General features: G+C 38.8%; 1 protein-coding gene across 1 annotated transcript in view; it reads left to right on the top strand.

Annotated features, from left to right (window-relative positions):
* Positions 1 to 19,730, top strand: part of LOC129268418 (protein cycle-like) — a 57,568-nt gene extending 37,838 nt beyond the window's left edge. Inside the window, exons 11-14 of the mRNA XM_064104516.1 lie at positions 4,344 to 4,450; positions 5,314 to 5,461; positions 9,992 to 10,192; positions 10,934 to 19,730. Of these exons, the coding sequence (XP_063960586.1) occupies positions 4,344 to 4,450; positions 5,314 to 5,461; positions 9,992 to 10,192; positions 10,934 to 11,417 (940 nt within the window). The 3' untranslated portion in view covers positions 11,418 to 19,730. The remainder of the gene's footprint in view (positions 1 to 4,343; positions 4,451 to 5,313; positions 5,462 to 9,991; positions 10,193 to 10,933) is intronic.
* The last annotated feature ends 268 nt before the right edge of the window (positions 19,731 to 19,998 follow it).

Raw genomic sequence — 19,998 nt, 5'->3', positions numbered from 1 at the left:
TGTATTTGTTTACGGTATACGTCGACATAAATTATAACATTTTTTTCCAGACCATGGATGAACTTTCAAAAAGAGACATTTTAGGCAAGTTTTTACGATTTCCGGCAATTTTCTGACACAGGCACTTTGAAGAGGTAATTTTTACAGAATTAGAAGAAGACATCATGGATTTTCCTAATTATCACGACGGATATGCAACTTACTTGTAAACAAATCAAACAAAGTCTATGATACATTTTCGATAATGCAAAAAGAGACATTCAAGTCTCTGATTGAGAGCCGCAGATTGAACATTCGCACGGCGCAATGGTAGCGTTTTCGCCGAATTCGTCGGGGCGAAAACTCCAAGAGAGCCGTACCACTCACCAGTCCCGAACGCTGCGCTGTATGTTTGATGATTTATCTGGTGCCATTTCGTGCTTATAAATTTGTTTTTTCTACAATGCCACTATCTCATTAAAATTGTTTGTCATGATAACATTGGAAATATTATCGTTTAATGGCCCAAAGGATCGACTGTAATAAAAGATACTTTGAAATATTGTCAGAGAGTGATTAGTTAGGTGATGTTTATGGTCAGAATTTAGTCATGGCTTCGGGTGAACTTACGCGAACGCGGTCACTTGCTCACGGGGCGAGTCGGCCTGGCCCTTTGGTGGAAGGCCGTTAGGCAACGTGCAGTGCAGCTAGAGCAGAGTTGGGGAGTTATAGGTATAAAAATACTTTGAAATAAGTAATCTGCAAATATTTTTGTCTTATCCCTTTGGATTACTTAGATAAGAAATTCAAATTCTCAAAGTTTAAATCAAATTTTAGACAGTGACAACAAAGAGTGGTGCTGTATGGGGGGGGGGGGGGGGGGGTGGGGTCTTGCACGGCCCCCAATTCACGAACAAGAAAAAAAAGGAAAAGGTAAGAGAATCTTGCGAAGTTGTTCAATTGGATTTTTGTAACCAAAAGTCAAATTATGCTTATGTCGCTTGCTTGCAGCTATATATTTTATAAATTTTGCCTGATACGCCATATCGTAGTACCCTCAATTATTATCACTTGTTACGCCACTGACATGACTGATATAACATCTACTAGTTTATGATAACATTATTTGGTTGCGGGATCAAAGCATCAGCTATAGCTAAACATTTATACTTTATGCCTGTTCAACTTCCAATACAGGTTTAGGCCTGTATTTATGAGATGTTAAGATCTATGGGTGCCTTTATTATTTTCATTTTCAATTAAAACAATTATTAATTATGTATTAATTTAGTATTAACCTCGATGATACATTTTATTGTATTAAATCGTACAATTTCTGTTGTATTAAGCCCCTTATTAAGCCCTTTTAAAAACATGCTCAGTAGCAGACCCCCCCCCATATATAAAGACAATAGAAGTGTATATTAGAATTAATTGAACCCCCCCCCTTATTGAGGACAAAATGAAAAAAAAATACTCAAAATAATCGACTCCCCCCCCCCCCCCTTTGACGAGGCAGCTGTCGGTGGCCTGATGTCTTCATTGACTTCTTTTTGCTTGTAAAAATAATATTAAAGAAATAGGGGCTACTCTAAGTGTCCCCTGTGAAAATTGATTTGGATCTGCAAGTGCATGAGGCTGCGCCCCCTCCAACGTCATAGCTACCCCATATCTTTAGGTTCTAGCTCTCATATTTTTCAGCTCCCTGGTTTTTTGGAAGAAAAAAAAACGAGGCGAAAGAAAAGAGTGAAATAAATGAAATACGATTAATCAAAATTTGAGTTGTTTGAAAGAATTATACTTATCAGAGAAACTAAATTAAATTCTACAACCATGAAGAATAACAGCAATCTTGATAAATTCTGTTTTTATTTCAAAATCAGAACCAATCAACCTTTTTCTGATTATTCTGTCACTTTCCATATTTTGGAGAAAAAAATAAAAGTGTTCATCGACGCCCTGTACTGCATGATGAAACTGTATCCCCACTCGGCCCTCGTAACCCCCCCCCCCTCTCTCCCTCTCCCCCTCCCCCACCACAATGCCCCTTGCTCATTTCTCTTATCTCACCTTGACCTTAATTAATTAATCTGAACTATTTGGCGGTACAGTCAAACGTGACTGGTCGCCATCATAGTTTCATCCCCAACAAACAAGGAACAAACAATAACAATTCTGTTTTTCGACCCAACATCATTCCTTTCAATACGCGTAAGGCTATACGTGGGCATGCACAAACAACGTGGGTTAACAAAAACTGACCCGCGTTTGGACTAAAATTGTGATTAAAATAAAAATGTTATAAATATGAAAAAAATATGTGTATAATGAAGGATATCTGATAAACGGAAAAACATCAATCGCTAATTCATAAAAATGCTGGAAAAGATTTGACAGAGGTTTTTAACAACGGTAATCAAGGGGAATTAGTGTATGGGTGAATGGCGTTCGAGCTTTAGCCGAGCGTTAGCCGGAGAGGGCGCGGGCCAAATCTGCCTGAATCTGGCAATATGGCGTCGTCCATTAAGCTGACGTTAGCCAGCGGCGACTGCACGTACGTGCTACGTCAGGATGGTGTTCAGTCTGTGATGGATCACCTGAGCTTTTTCTCTATTTCCATGTTGTCTATCTCAATACCTTCCGAGCATGCAGTTTCCAAGAGAATTATCATAAGAGTGGAAGAAAATGCTAGAGCGGCTCGCTATAGATTATTTGCATTTAAGGGTCGTCTCGTCAAAATATATGACTATGGGGGTACACAGCAAAGAAAGACACAGGGGTTTGTGACTCAGATTTTAGTTTCAATGGCAAAAAGAAAAATAACGGTGCACTTTATTATTCAAATTGCATAAATATATATACATGTACATTACTTGACTCGCCACTGTTACAGGTAAACAATGTCTAATATTTACAAATAAGCTCTAAGATGTTTTTGTTATCAGAGAAATGTAATGGATAATTATTAAACTTTTATTTTGGGCCTCCAAGTATAAGAATTTTCCAAATCTAACCGGCATCTAGCTTGTTAAGAGAAAAATTCTATTTCCAGCTTCCCAGTCTCGACATTCGTTTCCACGTCTGTTAATTCCGGCGTTGATATATACGAAGAGATTGATTCCTGGACTATTTACTTCAGGTCGCTCGCCCAAAATAATTATTAAGAAAATTTATATCATAGCAAGATCTATACTCTAATTAATTTGGACCTCTATTGGGGAATTCTCATATTCATACATATGGGTTAATATAGGGACTTAATTAAATTCATATCGAGGTTTCCAGCGTCTATAGGCCTTGGCTATAGGCTTGTTTCCTGCGTCTGTTTACCTTTCCAAGTTTTCCAACGTCTTCCCCGTGGCAAGTCTTCTGCAGTCAGATTTCCGTTGTTGTGCCAGCCCCGCGATTAAACGTCTCTTATTTATATGGACAAGTTGCGGACGTAGGTGAAAACGGTGCGCCGAGCGAGTTTGGATAGCACACACACGTCTACGCGCAGCGTATAATGTACAGAGAACTCGAACTGTGTTTTATTGAAGCCAGTTTATTCACAATTTCTCGTTCATTACTACAAAACATTCAATAAGTCGATACGTTTCCAAAAGGATATATCTTTTTGCAATGAAATATATACAGAACCATTCATATCAATACTTAAAAAGATATGAATTCGTCAAAAATCTATCAAAACCTGCCAGCGCTGCGATCGGACGTGTGCACTCCAAACGTTCATCCGCACTTATGCAAATACGCCGGCTGCGCTCTTATGCAAATTACCATGTACATACATAAACACAGCCAGTGATGAATTACCGGTATTCAATCTATATCTACACCAATTCAATCATACAAAACTGCAAAACAACTTATCTCCTAACATTTCTTCATTAAAAATGTAGGTCTCGTATTAAAACCTAATACATTAATCATTTTGGAATATGAAATCTTAAGTAATTTCTAATAATAACCGAAAGACATGATACTCACGGTTGAATAAATTCTCGCAACAGCTATGAATAATGAGTAAACAATAGTCATGCGCAGGGCTGATTGTTTACGTCACGATCCTAGTTGCAGGATCGTTACAGTATTATATATTGGATTTGTAATTTTGTGTTTCACTGTAATTGTCCATTAGTGTTTGTTTTGTAAAATTGAAAATGATCCAATATGTGTGGATTTCGATCAATAAATTTTTAAACTTGAAACTTGCAAAATGTCTGGTGGGTGGAGGGGGAGGGGGGGGTTCCATCTCCAAAGCATTAAAAGCCCATCTTAAATCGGATTCTCTATGAAATCATTGTGAAATTGTTTCCACAACTGGAATTCATCTCTAATGATGATATATATATATTTTTTTTCAGAGCTACTGCCGTAATGGGCTACCTTCCTCAGGAGTTGTTAGGTACCTCATGTTACGAGTATTATCACATAGACGATATATCTATAATGGCAGAGTATCATAAAACAGGTAAGTACATTCAAACCAGGGCCCCGCCTTGCAAAGAGTTACGATTGATCCAATCGATCTCAACTGCATGGAAATCCATCCATACCATATTTTTTTCCTGCAGGAAATTTGCACAATCTACTTCGTAAACCAAGAGAATCACACTGAATCTTTAAGAGAACAATGAATGTATGTTTATACATCATATTTGAAAAATATTATGAACAAGTTTGCATTTTAGATGTTGATGTTGCTGGCCGTCCATAGTTGTGGTCGATCGGATCAATCGCACACACTTTGTAAGACGGCCCAGCTCAGTGATCACATTCATAGAAGGACTACCTGTCTTTAATTAATACCTTGTTTCTCTTCTATCCATTTATTGTTTAATTGTATTATTGGTGCTTTGAATTTATTATCAAAGAAGTTTGTGTATAGGTGGAGGTCTTTCAAAAGTGGAAAACCAGTTGGGAACAATTTATAATGTTTGGACAAAGTTGAACATTTTTCTCAGTATTATTAATAATACTAAATTTGAATTTGTTTGAAAGAAAAAATGCTTTCTTTCAAATATGCACTTAATGTTGAATAGTTTTATGGTGCTATGGATGTATTATTATAGATGTTTTATATATAAGGGTCTTTTCAAAAGTTGAAACTTATCTTAGGGACACTTTAGACAAAGTTGATTTGACTATGCTTGAAACAAACTTTTTTCTTTTAAATGTCCACTTTATTGTTAAATAGATTTTGAGTGCTATGAATTTATTATTATTATTATGGATATTTTTTTTTTTTCTTCAAAAATTTAAATTTATCTTTAGGACCCTTTGTATGATAACTTGACTTGACTAAGTTTGAGAAATACCTGTCTTTTGTTACAGTACTGTCGAGTCGAGAGAAGATCTTAACAAGTTCTTATCGCTTCAGAGCGAAGAATGGCGAGTTTATTCTTCTCCGATCACGAATGTTCACCTTCCGGAATCCTTGGACCAAGGAAATCGAATACGTTGTCTCTACCAATACATTAGTGTGAGTAACCCCTGATTGATTTATTGTGGAGCATTATGGCCCAGTGAATTAGTCCTCTGACTTTTTAACCAGAGGGTCGTGGGTTTGAATCCCAGCCATGGCGTAATTTCCTTCGGCAAGAAATTTATCCACATTGTGCTGCACTCAACCCAGGTGAGGTTAACGGGTACCTGACAGGAATTTATTCCTTTAAATGCCACCGCACTGTAAAAGGCTGCGGGGCTAAATCCATGGTAGTAATATCCAGTTGAGCCCATAGAGATGCATTTGGAAGTGATATGTTTGTATTATAATTATTATTATTGATTTATTCATTTATTTATTTAAACATTCATAAAAAACACAACAAAACAGTCAGTGGCGTACCTGGGATTTTTCACAGGGGGGGCAAAACCGTCCGCAAAAAAAAAAAAAAAAAAAATAAGGTCTTCAATCACAAATGGAGGATTTCGTAACCAAAAAAAAAAAGGTCTTCAAGCTCGTCAGGGGGGGCAGGGATACGTCTTTTGCATGGGTTGTGGCTCGTCGGGGGGGGGGGCAGACTGCCCCCTCTGCCCCCCCCCCCCTTCCGTAGGTACGCTAGTGAAAACAGTGCATAAATATCAATAGAGAATAAAGTAAAATATATACTTATAAATATTCCAATGCAAAATAAAAACTCCATGAAATAGAACAATGAATGTGGTCCAACAGCCAAGGATTAAGGATAATTTACCCCTCTATTCTTGTCTTCCGCTTTATACAGTAACCACGATGACGTCATTCCATCTAACAGCAATGAATGTGGTCCACCAACCAAAGATCAAGAATCACTTACCCCTCTATTCTTGTCTTCCCTCTTCCAGTAACAAAGAAGAGGCCATCCCATCTAACAGCAATGAATGTGGTTCACCAACCAAAGATCAAGAATCATTTACCCCTCTATTCTTGTCTTCCTCTTCCAGTAACAAAGACGAGGCCATCCCATCTAACAGCAATGAATGTGGTCCAACAACCAAAGATCAAGAATCATTTACCCCTCTATTCTTGTCTTCCTCTTCCAGTAACAAAGACGAGGCCATCCCATCTAACAGCAATGAATGTGGTCCACCAACCAAAGATCATGAATCATTTACCCCTCTATTCTTGTCTTCCCTCTTCCAGTAACAAAGAGGAGGCCATCCCATCTAACAGCAATGAATGTGGTTCACCAACCAAAGATCAAGAATCATTTACCCCTCTATTCTTGTCTTCCCTCTTCCAGTAACAAAGACGAGGCCATCCCATCTAACAGCAACGAATGTGGTCCACCAACCAAAGATCAAGAATCATTTACCCCTCTATTCTTGTCTCCCTCTTCCAGTAACAAAGACGAGGCCATCCCATCTAACAGCAATGAATGTGGTCCACCAACCAAAGATCAAGAATCATTTACCCCTCTATTCTTGTCTTCCCTCTTCCAGTAACAAAGACGAGGCCATCCCATCTAACAGCAATGAATGTGGTCCACCAACCAAAGATCAAGAATCATTTACCCCTCTATTCTTGTCTTCCCTCTTCCAGTAACAAAGACGAGGCCATCCCATCTAACAGCAATGAATGTGGTTCACCAACCAAAGATCAAGAATCATTTACCCCTCTATTCTTGTCTTCCTCTTCCAGTAACAAAGACGAGGCCATCCCATCTAACAGCAATGAATGTGGTTCACCAACCAAAGATCAAGAATCACTTACCCCTCTATTCTTGTCTTCCTCTTCCAGTAACAAAGACGAGGCCATCCCATCTAACAGCAACGAATGTGGTCCACCAACCAAAGATCAAGAATCATTTACCCCTCTATTCTTGTCTTCCTCTTCCAGTAACAAAGACGAGGCCATCCCATCTAACAGCAACGAATGTGGTCCACCAACCAAAGATCAAGAATCATTTACCCCTCTATTCTTGTCTTCCCTCTTCCAGGAACAAAGAGGAGGCCATCCCATCTAACATCAACGAATGTGGTCCACCAACCAAAGATCAAGAATCATTTACCCCTCTATTCTCGTCTTCCCCCTTCCAGTAACAAAGAAGAGGCCATCCCATCTAACAGCAATGAATGTGGTCCACCAACCAAAGATCAAGAATCATTTACCCCTCTATTCTTGTCTTCCCTCTTCCAGTAACAAAGACGAGGCCATCCCATCTAACAGCAATGAATGTGGTCCACCAACCAAAGATCATGAATCATTTACCCCTCTATTCTCGTCTTCCCCCTTCCAGTAACAAAGAAGAGGCCATCCCATCTAACAGCAACGAATGTGGTCCACCAACCAAAGATCAAGAATCACTTACCCCTCTATTCTTGTCTTCCTCTTCCAGTAACAAAGACGAGGTCATCCCATCTAACAGCAACGAATGTGGTCCACCAACCAAAGATCAAGAATCATTTACCCCTCTATTCTTGTCTCCCTCTTCCAGTAACAAAGACGAGGCCATCCCATCTAACAGCAATGAATGTGGTCCACCAACCAAAGATCAAGAATCATTTACCCCTCTATTCTTGTCTTCCTCTTCCAGTAACAAAGACAAGGCCATCCCATCTAACAGCAATGAATGTGGTCCACCAACCAAAGATCAAGAATCATTTACCCCTCTATTCTCGTCTTCCCCCTTCCAGTAACAAAGAAGAGGCCATCCCATCTAACAGCAACGAATGTGGTCCACCAACCAAAGATCAAGAATCATTTACCCCTCTATTCTTGTCTTCCCTCTTCCAGTAACAAAGACGAGGCCATCCCATCTAACAGCAATGAATGTGGTCCACCAACCAAAGATCATGAATCATTTACCCCTCTATTCTCGTCTTCCCCCTTCCAGTAACAAAGAAGAGGCCATCCCATCTAACAGCAACGAATGTGGTCCACCAACCAAAGATCAAGAATCATTTACCCCTCTATTCTTGTCTCCCTCTTCCAGTAACAAAGACGAGGCCATCCCATCTAACAGCAATGAATGTGGTCCACCAACCAAAGATCAAGAATCATTTACCCCTCTATTCTTGTCTCCCTCTTCCAGTAACAAAGACGACGTCATCCCATCTAACAGCAATGAATGTGGTCCACCAACCAAAGATCAAGAATCATTTACCCCTCTATTCTCGTCTTCCCCCTTCCAGTAACAAAGAAGAGGCCATCCCATCTAACAGCAATGAATGTGGTCCACCAACCAAAGATCAAGAATCATTTACCCCTCTATTCTTGTCTTCCCTCTTCCAGTAACAAAGACGAGGCCATCCCATCTAACAGCAATGAATGTGGTCCACCAACCAAAGATCAAGAATCACTTACCCCTCTATTCTTGTCTCCCTCTTCCAGTAACAAAGACGAGGCCATCCCATCTAACAGCAATGAATGTGGTTCACCAACCAAAGATCAAGAATCATTTACCCCTCTATTCTTGTCTTCCCTCTTCCAGTAACAAAGACGAGGCCATCCCATCTAACAGCAACGAATGTGGTCCACCAACCAAAGATCAAGAATCATTTACCCCTCTATTCTTGTCTCCCTCTTCCAGTAACAAAGACGAGGCCATCCCATCTAACAGCAATGAATGTGGTCCACCAACCAAAGATCAAGAATCATTTACCCCTCTATTCTTGTCTTCCCTCTTCCAGTAACAAAGACGAGGCCATCCCATCTAACAGCAATGAATGTGGTCCACCAACCAAAGATCAAGAATCATTTACCCCTCTATTCTTGTCTTCCCTCTTCCAGTAACAAAGACGAGGCCATCCCATCTAACAGCAATGAATGTGGTTCACCAACCAAAGATCAAGAATCATTTACCCCTCTATTCTTGTCTTCCCTCTTCCAGTAACAAAGACGAGGCCATCCCATCTAACAGCAACGAATGTGGTCCACCAACCAAAGATCAAGAATCATTTACCCCTCTATTCTTGTCTCCCTCTTCCAGTAACAAAGACGAGGCCATCCCATCTAACAGCAATGAATGTGGTCCACCAACCAAAGATCAAGAATCATTTACCCCTCTATTCTTGTCTTCCCTCTTCCAGTAACAAAGACGAGGCCATCCCATCTAACAGCAATGAATGTGGTCCACCAACCAAAGATCAAGAATCATTTACCCCTCTATTCTTGTCTTCCCTCTTCCAGTAACAAAGACGAGGCCATCCCATCTAACAGCAACGAATGTGGTCCACCAACCAAAGATCAAGAATCATTTACCCCTCTATTCTTGTCTCCCTCTTCCAGTAACAAAGACGAGGCCATCCCATCTAACAGCAATGAATGTGGTCCACCAACCAAAGATCAAGAATCATTTACCCCTCTATTCTTGTCTTCCCTCTTCCAGTAACAAAGAGGAGGTCATCCCATCTAACAGCAACGAATGTGGTTCACCAACCAAAGATCAAGAATCATTTACCCCTCTATTCTTGTCTTCCCTCTTCCAGTAACAAAGAGGAGGTCATCCCATCTAACAGCAACGAATGTGGTTCACCAACCAAAGATCAAGAATCATTTACCCCTCTATTCTTGTCTTCCCTCTTCCAGTAACAAAGAGGAGGCCATCCCATCTAACAGCAATGAATGTGGTCCAACAACCAAAGATCAGGAATCATCACAGCTCCAATCCCTGATCACCAACCTGAGTAAGTCAGCGGCTATACCTGGTGTATCTACCAACAACACTCACATGGGAGCAGGGAAGATCGGCTGGAAGATCGCCGAAGAGGTCATGGAAGCGGAAAGAATGTAAGTTATCGCCAATATTTTGGAATTTTCTTATGCTTATTAAAGGCTTAATGGTAGGGTGACCTGACAAAAATCTGTGTCAATCATAGAAGATGTTATGGAAGCGGAAAGAATGTAAGTAGTAATAAGAACAACAACAGCAAGAACTACAAATACGAGAACAACAGTAACGGCATATTTACCTAGGGTAGCCGCTTCAGTTCTGAAAACTGTTCTCCCAGTGGGCTGTGCTATTTTATTAACCTTACTTTAGCTGGGCTGCCTTGGTTCTCAGCATTCAAGGAATTCATTCCCACAGGGAACCCATTCACCTCACCTGGGTTAAGTGTAGCACAATGTTGGTAAATTCTTTGCTGAAGGAAAACACGCCATGGCTGGGAATCAAACCCACATCCCTCAGATTGAAAGACAAGAGTCATAACCACTAGACCACAAAACGCCATTCAGCGGTATATTGGAATTTCTCTTACATTGGAAAGTGTGGTTTTCAAGGGGATCGCAAATGTTTTGCTAAGGGTGCAAATGTAAAAATTGGCAGATCTGATATTTTTACTAAGTGTTAAGAGAGGATGATGGAAAATAAAGATAGATAGAGGGCCCCTAAAAAAAGATTGACTTTAGAAGTAGAAGTAAAGCGAAGTAGCTCATGGGGTTTGGATGGCTACTTGGAAGGAAAAAATGAACTACAAATATCATCACTAATGCTTCTTTAATAACCCTTTCTATCACTTTGTTGAATAGAAATGAAGTTTCATCGAGTGGCTGGGAGTCTAAGGACGCTAGTCCTGTTGTGGTAGATTCCCAAGGCATCACTGGAGATGCTGTATCATCCATGGGTTCTGAAACCAACAAGGTGTCGTCCAGGGAGGTCCGGAAAAGCAGCGGCAACATCCCTGGTGACCCTAAACCAGAGAAGATGCCCACCACGGTCAAGACTGGCCAGTCATTCCTCAACAATAGTTCAGTAGTATGCGGTGACCAGACAAACACCACAGGGAACCTACCGCAGAATCCCTTCGCGGAGGTGTCCTCGGCCGCAGGATTGTCTACGGCAGCTCTTGCTGCGGAACTCAGTACACCCGGTGCTGCTGCAGCCGCAGCGGCAAAGGTGAAGGAGATGGGTGGGGACGATGAAGCAGCCATGGCGTTTATTATGAGCTTACTAGAGGCTGATGCTGGTTTGGGTGGGTCGGTAGACTTTAACGATCTTCCGTGGCCTCTTTGATGGGATGGAGACTTCCTGTCCGAACAAACTTGCCTTGAACTGTACCTTGTCATACCTTGGAGTGATCTGTTTTTTGGAGGCTAAAGGTCAGCTTGAGCGGTAGTCACTAAGAGAACATTGGGAAAGAGTCTTAATGAAGTTGCATCAGGAATGAAGTTTCATCAGGAAAGGGTCATAAAAAAGTTTCATCAGGAAAGAGTCTTAAAGTAACACTTCGTGGCGGAGGACTTCGGGGAAAACGACTACAAGGTACAATGTAAAGAAGTTTTATCAGGAAAGAGTACATGTAAATGTGAAGTTTTATCAGGAAAGTGTACATGTAAATGTGAAGTTTTATCAGGAAAGAGTCTTCATGAAGAGTCTTCTTGAAAGAGTCTTCATGAAAGAGTCTTCTAATGTCATCAGGAAAGAGTCCTTAATGAAATTTCCTTGGGAAAGAGTCTTCATGCAGATCGTGCCTTCTGACCTGCCTCACCCGCATCCTTTGGAGTCAAGGTCCTTCTGCCCCTTCTTGATTGCTGTCCCACCAACCATCTCCTATCGTCTGCAGATCAACCTTTGTCCAAGCATGTCTCTACCAAAGGAATTCTGTGACCACCCCATTCCAAGTAATTAATCTTATTTTGAAGACCATTGATGTCAGTATCCATTATTAAGAAATGGATTTGATGGAGATATTTTTTCGAACTGAAGTAAATGAGAGTCACTGTTGTTATTCGTCTTCATGTTGTGTGTCAAAGAAATTATTTACCAAAAGGGCGTAGGTGTCAGCCAGTGTGTTGGTACACCGTATGAATGGATGAAGGTGCTCCTGTATGGGCACTATGGATTTTTTTTTCTCAAAGAACAGGGAATCTGATGAGGGTTTATGTGAACTGGACAATCCTGTCATTCTCACTTGGATGGGCATTGTCGGGCATCAGCTAGTGAGTGGGCCCTTTCACATTAGGCTAGAAGTCTATGATCATGCTACTCTCATCATTCATATTACACGGCCAAGGAAAAAGTTCCCTTCAGTCAGAGCGAAAAGCCTTGGGGTATAATATTTTCATATTGAAAGACATCGTCAACTGCCATGAATTTCCATGGTACTATATATTTATTATATCAACTCTTTTTGTCTCACTTCACTATAATTTGTGTAATATAGTCAGTGTGTGGGCTTTTAATTGCCTTAATGACATTTTGTGACCTCACAATATACCATGGTTTATATTTACATGTAAAGTCAATGCAAAGATTGTGAAGTATATTTTGTGTACGGTACAACTTCATGAACATGTGTGTATTTTTTCAGAGCACCAGGTATATATATATTCACATTAATGTTTTTTTTTTTTTCATTTTAGATGAAAGTCTTGTATTTGAATTGGTTGACTAATCAGGCATTACAAGAAACTTGCGATCAATTGCAAGTCTATTTTCAGTCCCCAGAGCAATCATAAGTTTCGAAATTAATTTCAAATTAATTGCTAATCTGCTTCTTGAATCAAAGAGTGAAATCTGATTTGCTAGAGTTGAAATTGATCTATCCTTTGTAAAATTGCAACAGAATATTTGCACTTGATTGCAAATATTTTCTTGCAACAACCCCTAATCCTCTGTGCTTACAATCTCCAAAGACTAAGTACCCAAATATTTGGTACTATGTGAGATAGAGATTGTGTTATAACTATGTGTAAAAGTATGCATTTATTGCACTTAAACCTGTCTAAACCTCTAGAAAAGTGTCAATGATACTCAAGTATCTTCTAACATTCCAATCTTTCAGAGGTGTAATGGCCATCTTTTAACCGTCAATTTCTTTTGAAAACTTAGATGCCTCTCTCTGTATTTTTTTTAAAATTCTCTTTAAAAAAAAAAGGGGACACTTCCAACACTTCATATCTTACGAATTTTCTTATTGGATATTAGAAATCTACAAAGTGGTCTTATAATAAAAAAAGGAGAAATATATGCAGGTATTTCATTTTGATCCTGCACCAAACCTTAAAGGAGAATGAAACCCTTGAAACCAGCTGAATCCATATCAAAGAGAAAAATCAAAGAAACATATTGTTGAAAGTTTGAGGAAGATTGAATGAATAATAAGAAAGTTATGAGCATTCGAATATTGAGATCACTAGTGCCATGTAGATCCTCCCAACGGCAATGCGACCAAGATCTGTGATATCACACACGTACAACTCCCTCATTACTTTAGTACTTATTTCACTTATATTCTCACTTTTATAGAGTCTATCACAAGGTGAGGTGTTGTTCTCTTTATGAGAGGACAAGTACAGAGGTTTCACAACATTATATCATTGATGAATCGTTTGTCATATGATTAGAATGAGCAAAAAGAGATGTTTTGGGGTATATTTTCAGTGTCCAAATGGGAGAGTTGTACGTGTGTGACATCACAGATCTTGGTCGCATTGCCAATGGGAGGATCTCCATAGCATTAGTGATCTCGACATTCAAATGCTCATAACTCTTTTATTGCTAGTCCTATTTTACTCAAAGTTTTGTTGATCTTATTCTTTGATTTTTCTGCTTTCACAAAAGCTGACTTGCTCCAAGAGTTTCATTCTCCTTTAATTCAAATGTAAGGTGAAATAAAATGCAAATACCCACAATACATTTTTTTTTATATGATTTATTCCCTCCACTCATAACTGAGGTCCATTTTACAAAAACTTGTTGTTAGAACAAATGCACAATTTTTATAGCAATTTTACTATCAGCAAACCAAATTGAATGATTTCAGTAGCTTTAAAATTTTACTACAAATGTGTTATATTGTAACAAGTTTTTGAAACAAGCCACTGTTTCAGGCATACACATTTGTATGATCTAGCTTTGGAAAATGGACACTTTTTATTTGGGTGGGGGATGCAGTAAAGTCAGTTTCTTAGAATTATTATTATTTGTTTGTCGTCACCTGTGCCTGGGAGGCGAAAAGAGAACTGAATCACTGTGGCCTGCAGGTCTCTCCTGATATAACTGATTGGGGGAGTGCAGGTGGACCACTACACCGGGGTATCCCCCTACTCTTATACGAATAGTGCAGTGGGTTCTTAACGTGCAAAGGTGGTGACTCTCCTCTACCTGGGGCCTCCATTCAACATCCTATCTGAGGGATGGAGTGTTTTCCACTGTAACATAGCCTGCATCTATGGAACAGGGGAGAGATGTTTACACACAACGCACTGGCTTCAGTCATCCGCCCAGGGGTGGACTCGAACCCATGATCTTTGGTTCGACAGGCAGACCCTTTACCGACTGAGCCAACTTCGCTCTCAAATTGTTGTCCTTTTTGAAAATAGATGAGAAAATGTTAATGATACTGCTTGTGCCTGGTGATATATGTGTCTTAAATTTGAAAGTACTTTTATTTCCAGAAACAAAATGTAAGTGGAAGCCTTTGTGCGAGTTGTCAGCCATTTTTCTAAAACCGTGGCGAAATGGAACCCCCTAATCCTCTGTGCTTACCATCTCCAAGGGCTAAGTCCCAAAATATTTGGTACTATGTGAGGTAGAGTTTGTGTTCTTGCTATGTTTCAAGTATGCATTTATCACATCACCGCCTTTAATTTCTATGGCCCGTATTCTGAAGTCGGGTTTAACTTAAACTGAGGTTTAAAGTTGTGGTTTAAGTATGGACAGCCAATTGTTACATAATCACTAACAGTAGAGATATCATACTTCAGCTCATTCGGCTCTCAAATCATTCATAATTGTGTAGGAAGTATAAATAGATGATTGTCTTCACCATCGATGAATCAGGAAAGAGCACAGTAAACATAAGAAACATACAACTTAATAAAAATTTTGATACTTTTGGCTTCCCATACTTAAACTACAACTTTAAACCTAAGTTTAGGTTAAACCCGACTTCAGAATACAGGCCTATGAAAACAAGGCCATTTACAGATGTACATGACCTGTACTCTTAGACCAAGTATCACTTAGGCCATGGTCTAACTCTGCTAAAATTATGGGAAGCTAAAAATTTCAAATTTCTTATACACACAATCTGCCTCCATGGGAATCAGTTTTAGTGGTCACTATAGGCAGGTGGCCGCTATAGAGAGGTAGCCACTAACACAGGTTTGACTGTATTTTGTATTCTACATATAAGCACTGGTGGTCACCTTTTTTGGATTCAATTTTAACTAACATTAAGATTGTTACCACAACTGGTGTTTATATTAAACAACCAAAGACAATTAACATAACAATGAGAGTGACAATTTGATGGCAAAGTTACGATAGTGATTTATTTTTTTATTTGCAAAGGGGGGGGGGGGGGTGGTCCAAATAAAATCTTATACTAAAGAAATCTATGTGAAGTGCTCAGATCATTCATTAAGAAAATCATGTTGCAAAACGGCTATATTTGTAAAATACAATATCAAAGATATTTTATGTTGTTGGTACGATTTCTATACTGGTATATATTTTGATGATAAGTATTTTGTACACAAAGAATTTTATTCCACTTTCATGTATTGTAATATTGAGTGTGTGAACATTTGTGTCATATTATATAAGACGTGAGCAATGTGTACAGGTTGAGTTATATTTCTGCAGATTAAAGGAGAATGAAACCCTTGAAACCAGCTGAATCCATATCAAAGAGAACAATCAAAGAAACATAATGTTGAAAGTTTGAGGAAGATTGAATGAATAATAGGAAAGTTATGAGCATTTGAATATTGAGATCACTAATGCCATGTAGATCCTCCCATTGGCAATGCGACCAAGATCTGTGATGTCACACACGTACAACTCCCTCATTACTTTAGTACTTATTTCACTTATATTCTCACTTTTATAGAGTCTATCACAAGGTGAGGTGTTCTCTTTATGAGAGGACAAGTACAGAGGTTTCACAACATTATATCATTGATGAATCGTTTGTCATATGATTAGAATGAGCAAAAAGAGACGTTTTGGGGTATATTTTCAGTGTCCAAAAGGGGAGAGTTGTTCATCTGTGACATCATAGATCTTGGTCGCATTGCCAATAGGAGGATCTCCATAGTATTAGTGATCTCGACATTCAAATGCTCATAACTCTTCTATTGCTAGTCCTATTTTACTCAAACTTTTGTTGATCTTATTCTATGATTTTTCTGCTTTCACAAGAGCTAACTTGCTCCAAGAGTTTCATTCTCCTTTAAATTCTCCAGACTCATCGGCCTGTATGGTGAACTCGAGTACAATTATGTCCCATCCCAACTTTGAAAGAATTCCAGTTTAATTGGTTTTTTTTTAAAGTAAAAATGTGTGAAGAATCAATGGAAAGAGGTTCCCTCATTTATTTTGATTTAAAATGACAGAAAGAAAATATGTGGGAATATTAATGTATTATTTTGATTTATACATTGTATTTTGTAATAATCTTGTTCTGAATATATTTGATTGATTGCAATGTTCAATATCTGGCAAGTTGTAAGTAACGCCAGGGCCACGTCTTACAAAGAATTACGATTGATCCGATCAATCTCAACAATATGGACATCCACCACTGCAATTGTCTTTTCTAATAAGGGAATGGCAATGAATTTTCAAGAAAAAAAATGTATGAATATACATTAGATCTAGAATATATTTTGAACAAATAACAATTTTAGATGTTGACATTGCTGGCTTTCCACAGTTGTGGTTGAGTGGATCTATCGTAACTCTTTGTAAGACGGGGTCCAGGGCCCTATAAAAGTTGGCAATCAATTGCTACATGCCAGTGACTGATCAAGATGAGCGTGGCATGCTCATTTTGCTTAAAGACATTGACAAGGGTCTAATTACAGTAGTTTTTTTTATATTTTCAATTCATCGCAAACTCTTGTGTCACTGGGCCTGCCACGCAGTTTGTTGAAACTTTGAAAAGAAGAAAACGATATATTTTATTCTCTTTGCATTTTAAGTGTGTGAATTATTGAGTATAGGTGCTTTATATGTTCATTGGTGTAGTAAACTGAACAGGTTGTTTTGTTGTCAATTTATGATCAGGAAAATGAAATTTCCTTTAATGATTATCTTGGCTGTGAAAACCTGTGTATGAGAAATTACCTGTAAGGAATAACTGACATTATTTACATTACACTGTGGTATCATTTGTGTTTACCATGGATTCAACTGTTTTCAAATAATTTGAAAATAATGCATGATTTCCCAGATAATGATTAAATACATTGAAAGTATTGACATTGTAGACTATTATAGATATAGGAAAGTAGGAAGATGGGAATGGTCATTTTGAACTATCTAATTCTTTTCATGATATGAAGATAGAATTTCATTCAAATGCCATCACATTGAAAGTATAGTGAATAAAGAGTTGAAACTATTACCCAGACTATGTAGTTTTCGTAAATTTAAGTCCCACACATTCTTATCTGTGTGCGGATTGAGTCAAAAGTTTTATCATGAACACCAGTTCTTTGGTGCATTGTTATCAGCCATTTTACAATAATTTTGACACAGTTTCCTCTATAATTTGAATTTGAAACTAGGGGGTGTTTCACAAAGATATAAGTATGACTTTATAATAGGTCGCACTTAAATGAAGACACATACATGATATGCAACGCACAATCTTATTGATCAATACACAGTAGTGTGCGTCCTCCAGCATGATCTGACCGATGCAGTCATGCCTTTTATACTGCACGCAGCTAGACATTTAAGTGCGACTCTAGGTCATACTTAAATCTTTGTGAACCACCCCCCCTGAACTCTTAACTTTAATTACATGTACTACACACATTGTTTAATTTTTATGTAACGACTGACCTTGAGAATCATCATTTGCCATGTGACATGTATTATAATTAGGTAATCCTAAGAACCCTGTCGGTGGCGAATCCAGGTAGGGGGGTACGTCCGAACCGTGCCCCCCCCCCCCCTTTGAGAGGCACACAAAATATTTTTAGGGGGATATGTCATGGTTAAATTTTTCTCTGAACCAATGAACTCCATTTTGGAGTGAAAAACGTTTTCTTTTTGCTTATCAAATTTTTCTTGTAGAAAATATGCCCCTCCTTTTGGAAAATCCTGGATCCGCCCCTGATCCCTAAGTACAATTGATTGATAATTGATCTGAACTTGCTATTACTAAAGTTCCACAAATGTTTCAATGGGAACATCAATCTCCTTTAGATGGTAGAAAGTGTCTGCATGCTCCAGGTTTCGGAGGCTTCTGTCCTCCCTCCCCCCCGGGGGCAAAAAACAAAAACAAGAAAGGCGCACTTTGTTTTGATCTATCTCACACTTTGAACAAAGCATTGAGCCATGTATGATGCCAATTGTCAACTCCCGCATCTAGTGAACAAATATGTACGGCCGCCAGAGGAGGTGGTCTTGACATTGATGGATATCTTTGGTCACATGACAGGGTTTAGACCAATCGCCTGCCACAGATTATTATGATGGATATAATGAGAGATATCACTCAACAAGCAGGAAGTCTCCAGAATTTTCCGGCTCCGCGCCACTCAAAAGTCTCAGAAACCCGGTTCAGACACTTTCTTCAACCTGGAGAGAACTGGGCCCCGTCTTACAAAGAGCTACGATTGATCCAATCAACCTAATCTGTATGGAAATTCATCAATGGCGTAATTTTTTTCAACAGGAGATTTGCACAATGTCCTTTGTAAAGAAAGACAAGTCCACTGGACTTTCAAGGAAACAATGAATGTGTGAATAATAATAATAATAGGCATTTATATAGCATCATCTATCTAGAAATATTCTATTCCGAGGCGCGTTGCTATTATTATTATTACCCCGGCTTTATCTCGAGCTGCCTCTCAGCACTCATGCATTCAAGGAATTAATCCTGCCGGGTACCCGTTTACCTCACCTGGGTCGAGTGCAGCACAATGTGGATAAATTTCTTGCTGAAGGAAATTACGCCATGGCCATCATATCTAGGAAACATTTTGAACAAACATACATTTTAGTCTAAAATGTACATTTGTTCAAAATTTTTAGGTGTTGGCTTTGATGGCTTTCCGTAATTGTGGTTCAGCAGATCAATCGCAACTCTTTATAAGATGGGGCCCTTATGTCCATGTTGAAATGTATTTAGTTGTAAGCTTTGATCATCCACTCATTATTTTTCAGGAGATATAACTATTGAATTCATCACAGGTGTCTAGCTATCATATATTTTCTTTGGTATATATTGAAACACAGAGTTGTACGAATGTCTTTATATGTATCTATGTTTTGTTTATATTTGTTGACAAATCATGTGCATTCTTACCTGTACATAGGAAATATTAAAGAAAAGAATTCATATTCTAAATGTCGGAATAAAGATGTAGTTCGAGTGTTTATTTTATATATTAGCTTCCTCTGGTGTTCCAATATTGTTTTTGAGATATTTTTTAGTTTGTAGTGCCCCCCCCCCCCAGTCAAATGTCAAAAATGCTACTCTGTTTGTCTTGTTAGGTTTAGAATACATGGCAAGAATTTATGAAGGTTACATAACCCCCTCCCCCCCCCCCCCCACATGTAGCCTCAGTGAGACTGGCAAATGAGCTGATAGGATAGACTATTTCATGAAAAGCTATCTCAGCAGCGA

This window comes from Lytechinus pictus, chromosome 9 (genome assembly GCF_037042905.1).
Source record: "Lytechinus pictus isolate F3 Inbred chromosome 9, Lp3.0, whole genome shotgun sequence".
NCBI lineage: Eukaryota > Metazoa > Echinodermata > Echinoidea > Temnopleuroida > Toxopneustidae > Lytechinus > Lytechinus pictus.
This window is presented reverse-complemented; position numbering and strand designations above follow the sequence as displayed.